We start from the raw sequence: 5262 nt of genomic DNA, 5'->3' as shown, positions 1-5262 counted from the left end.
GGTCGAAAATTCAGATGGATTACTTGGATGAGAGGCTCATGTCAGGAGTTCAGAATGGATGCTCGGTCAAGATGACCAGGTTAGGAATTCAGACAAGTTATTCGGGTAAGAGGTCCAGGTCAGAAATTCGGACGGGTGAATCGGTCGGGATGCCCAGGTTAAGAAGTCAGATTAGTAACACCAGAAATAAGGAAGAAGGAGAAGTAACCATCCCTACCGATCGGATTTTCTCACAGCAGACTCATATACACTAACTTGATGCGTCTGGTCGGGATATGACAGACTACTCAGATGCATCCCGGTTAGACCGAGCGATTGTTGGTTGTCAGAAGTTCTCTTGTTCACGCTTGATCAACGAAAATGACAACAGAGTCAGAGAATCGTAACCACCTGTCAAAGAATATCTGCTGTGTGTCAGAGTATATTCTAACGGTTTGTGACCAGCTGATAGCAGCACCTTCCTTCGACCTATAGGAGGATGCCAAGTGTCGGCCACCGCCAGACAGAGTCTGACACCTGACATTCCTTGACACTTGCCAGAAACCCTAGGTACACATGGTCATATAAAAAGGAGTATTCTCTCCCTGACATAAGTATGCTTACTCACCTTTTCACATCTGCTTACTACTTGCTGCAATTTTTATTGTTCTTATGGGGGAAAAAAATACCTGACTTGAACATCGGAGTGTCTGTTTCGGGGACTTTTTCTCTGGTTCTTGGTCCTTAACGTGGAGAGTGCTCGTTTGAGTGTGCGCAGGGAACTCACGCTTCGTCATCCTAGTCACCGTCCCCGTCAGCAGTCCGGAGAACCCACTCGTGAAGTACTGTACTCATAGGAAGTCTCATTATCACCCTCCGTCAACACTAATGACAGCGCAGCCAACCTCTATCTCACTCAGATTCCGAATAGGATCACATATAATCCTGAAAACGACTCCACTCAGCGCTAACTAGCTAGCTCTAGCTGCAACAGCGAGAATAATCAAAGCTCCTCGATCGATCGCCATCAATCTCGCCGATCGGGCAGCTGCATCTTTTTTTCTCGTCGACAGAGACATCTGCGTGTTGAAGGGGCTGCCAATTGTATTCGTGGCGACCTGTGCATCAGCTCCACACGTAAACATGTTGCCGCCATGCACGGCTTGTCTGAGGAGTTGGTGGTTAACGAACAGGCCATGTTTATGTTGACCTTCATGGATCTGTGTTCGTGAATAGAGAGAGAGAGGGGGGATTGAGAATCGGATGGTGAAAAAAATTATGATAATGACATATATATTAAATTGTTGCGATAGTGTTTTGCGGCTCCGTATATAAATCCTCGCTCCGCGCCTGTGAAAGGAGAGGAAGAATAACGCCGATTGGGAAAAATTAAGATCTCCCCGCCTTCTTTTCCTGCTGATTGGCCGTGATTCGGCGGAGCTTGATTTGCGTTTGCCTGTATGCCAATTTCACTAGGCGGCGGCGGCGGCTGTGGCGGAGGCAGAGCGATGCTTTCTCGGAGCACGTGGCGTTGCGGTGGAGGTTACAATGTTGAGCGGGCGAAGGAGGGCGTGGAACAGAGAGTGGTGGTGGTCATGGGCTCCACCGGCACCGGCAAGTCTAAGCTCTCCGTCCAGTTGTCGTCGATTTTTGGCGGAGAGGCCATAAACTCCGATAAGATCCAAGTGTACCGCGGGCTTGACGTGACCACTAATAAGATGCCGGTGGTGGACCGTCTCGGGGTACCACACCATTTGCTCGGCGAGCTGGATCCCTCCGCCGGGGAGCTTCCGCCTGCCGGGTTCCGTTCCTTGGCGAGTCACCTTATCGGGGATATATCCGCCCGCGGTCGGATTCCGGTGGTTGCTGGCGGATCGAATTCCTTCATCCATGCTCTGCTTTCGAACCGGTTTGATCCGCTGACCGACCCGTTCGGGGGGCGGTGGCGGCCGGTGAAGGAAGGGTTGCGGTACCGGTGTTGCCTCATTTGGGTGCACGTCGAGGCGGCGGTGCTGGCGGAGCAACTCGACCGGCGAGTGGACGAGATGGTGGGGGAAGGCATGGTCGAGGAGCTGGAGCGCTACTTCGCGGTCGAAGGGGAGTCGGAGCGGCACCCGGGGCTGGGGAAGGCCATCGGGGTGCCGGAATTCCGGAGCTACTTCACGGGGCGCGGCCGGCGTACCTCCGCCGCGCTCGAGGCGGCGCTTTCGGCGATCAAGGCCAACACGCGGTGGCTGGCGGAGGCGCAGGTGCGGAAGATCGACAAACTAGCTGCAATGGGGTGGCCGCTGCGGCGGGTGGACGCCACGGCGGCCGTGGCGGCAAGACTCGCCGGGGTGCCCCAGGCAGCACCCTGGAGGAGTGACGTGGCGGGTCCCAGCGTGAGCGCTGTGGCGCAGTTCCTGGCGGAGGAGGAGGAGGAGGAGGCCGGACGTCGCCGCCGTCGCGCCAGCCGCACGAGCGTCGTACTTAATTCCTGAACTTAATGCGCTTTACCCCCTCACTTTTTGCTATTATCACTTTATTTATTTTACCCTTCTATTTTCTTCCTATTACGGAGAGAGAGAGATTATAGAAAATAGTAAATTTTGCAATTTTCTTTTATTTTCTTTTATAAATAAAATCCTATTAGTGAAGTGAGAGTGAGCAAGGAGGAGTTCAATTTTCAAGGTTTAAGAACTCAAATTTTGTAAAAGTGTTCTAAAGGAAATAAATGTTTAAAAAATATCAAAAATTGTTTTTAATTGAGTTAGATGGAAGAAGAATCTACCCCCTTGCCACACTTTGAGTGTGACTAGGGTCACTCAAGTAGTGTGATAATATGCAAATGGCAAAGTGATGTGAGTGAAGAGGAGAATAACTTTTTGTTCTATCATTGTGGAATAAGGGAAGGAAATGACATTAAATAAATGCATATGTTTGTATAGACTAGAGTATAAAAATGATGTTCTATACTTACTTTATAACTTCTTAGTGGTTAATTATAAAGTTCAAAGGTTCCACGAATTGAGGGTTTCAATTTTATAGGATTATCATAGCCATATTTGAAGGACAGTCAATAGCTTTTGAAGGGATAACTAAAAAATAATATTTATCAACACTTTGTATAGCTTTTAAAGTAGTACTACTTAGCTTGAGTGTTTTGGGCATCATATTCACTTCGTATAGTCATCGAGAAGAGTATGTAAAGTCACTATGATTTAGTAATCGTTATGGATTCTAGGCCGCCCCAATTAATGTCAATAATTTTTTTATTGATTATTTTTCATTCGCGATAAGGATCACGTGAAGCATATCGAAAACCATGGCATATATATAGAGAGAGACTAGGGAAGTCCCCTATGCATTGTGCAAAGGTAAGGTAAAAAGGAAAAAGATATATATATATATATATATATATATATATATATATAAATTAGATAATGTTCAATGCATGAGACGAATAATATTATTAATCAATCTTTTTCTATGAGAAATAGGAGGCTGCCATATGCCATTTGAATAGACTATTTGCCATTCGTGATAAGAATCATGTGAAGTTTATCGAGAACCATGGCATATTTATAGAGACTAGATAGGTAGCCAAGTCCCTAAGCATTGTGCAAAGGTAATTAAGGTAAAAAAAGAAAAAGATAAAGTCGAATATATATCAATTACATTGACATGTTCAATGCACTAATACTAAACCTTTTCCAGAAGTAGGAGGCCACATATATATATATATATATATATATATAGTGTCCTAAAAAAAACTATTCGTCATTCGTGATAATGATAAAGTGTCCTAAAAAAAAGACAGGTATAATTGAATGTGTATCAATTTGATTGACATGTTCAATGCAATATTACTAAACCATTTTATACTCTAAAATTGACTTGTGATTCTTGGAACTATAGTGCGGGTAGAACAACACACAAGTGTGATCGTCGGAAAGAGGGATCGGAGTATCTAGATCCGAGAGGCCCCTTTCTATTATAGTACTTAATATCGCTCTCAAGTATCTAAGTCGATCAATCACACACTTGAAAGTCTAGCTAGCTACATGCTCATCATCATCATTCCCACTCAAAAGATATTCTCAATTTCATATATGCATGCCAACTAAACATATAGAGGATGTAAGGCCTAAAGGGCATGCCATGCAGCATGCGCACCATCCTCCCTCATATGCATGCGATGCAAAAGCAACGGCAGCCATAATGGCGGCCATTGCCACCCTAGTGAGCTTCCACATGATGCATGTGGAGCTTTATAAAGTTATTGCCATCTCATAGAAGAGAAGAGAGATGGAAGAAGTTTATAATCTTGGTTATATATATATAATTGGCCTGTGAGTTCATGCAATATTAACGGTACGGGATGGAATATAATTGCGGCGATGGATCTTCATCGCCTTCGGCGGCGCAGATGGTGGTCGAGGAGCTCAGGAAGGAGCTGGAGCATGAGCGGCTGCTGCGGCGCAGGGCAGAGGGCGAGAGCAGGGCGCTGGCCCGGGAGCTGGCGGAGGAGCGGCAAGCGAGGGGGCGGCTGGAGGAGGAGCTCGAGAGGAAGCGAGCGGAGGCGGAGCGAGCCGAGAGGGAGATGGAGGAGGAGCGGCGGATGCTGCAGATCGCCGAGCTGTGGCGGGAGGAGCGCGTGCAGATCAAGCTGCTCGAGGCCAAGGTCGCCATGGAGGAGAAGCTGCAGCAGATGGTGATGATGAATGCGACGGCATCTGACGGGCAGCGCCGAGCGGCGACTAAAGTCAAAGTCAACGAGTGTAAAAGTCAATGCGGCGGACAGGCGAAGAAGGAGGCCGTGGAGAACCCGCACATTCGGAGAGGGATTAGAGGCCACGTGGAGTTTCCGAAGGTGGTGAGGACGGCGACCCAACACAAGGGCGGCGGCGGCGGCGGCTGGAAGGGGGACATATCGAACGAGGCAAACTTGGAGTGCCAGAGGGCTCAGCTCCGCGTGCTGATGCGGCATAAGAACGTAAATGGAGGAGCCTTTGGAACTTCCATCAATTTTGTCAGTTGAATTTTGATGTTGTTTCGCCATCTCGCTAATTTTTTAATCCGAATTATCTCTTTTTACCTCGGCTATTGTAAGAATAGTAGCTGTTATAATATGTATGGTAATTTTTTTTTTTTTTTCAAAAAAGGGCGCTCTTGTTTTTTTTCCCGACTTGGACGCGTCACATTGATTTTTAATCAAAAACATAACCTTTCCTGCTATTAACTGTTACCCTCTAATATTATTTCCATATTATGTCTAGAAGTATTGTGATAACTATAAAATCA

The 5262-nt window shown here is 46.7% G+C and overlaps 2 protein-coding genes across 2 annotated transcripts; both read left to right on the top strand.

Moving 5' to 3' along the window:
- Positions 1 to 1288: 1288 nt before the first annotated feature.
- On the top strand, positions 1289 to 2721 carry LOC121973811 (adenylate isopentenyltransferase-like). Its single transcript, XM_042525162.1, has one exon. The coding sequence runs from the start codon at positions 1440 to 1442 to the stop codon at positions 2457 to 2459; it is 1020 nt and encodes a 339-aa protein (XP_042381096.1). The 5' UTR covers positions 1289 to 1439; the 3' UTR covers positions 2460 to 2721.
- A 1618-nt stretch (positions 2722 to 4339) lies between these two features.
- LOC121972940 (protein BRANCHLESS TRICHOME-like) lies at positions 4340 to 4999 on the top strand. The gene has a single exon (XM_042524550.1). It carries the CDS (start codon positions 4340 to 4342, stop codon positions 4997 to 4999), a length of 660 nt encoding a protein of 219 aa, XP_042380484.1.
- Positions 5000 to 5262: the final 263 nt, after the last annotated feature.

This window comes from Zingiber officinale, chromosome 4A (assembly GCF_018446385.1).
Source record: "Zingiber officinale cultivar Zhangliang chromosome 4A, Zo_v1.1, whole genome shotgun sequence".
Classification (NCBI taxonomy): domain Eukaryota; kingdom Viridiplantae; phylum Streptophyta; class Magnoliopsida; order Zingiberales; family Zingiberaceae; genus Zingiber; species Zingiber officinale.
This window is presented reverse-complemented; position numbering and strand designations above follow the sequence as displayed.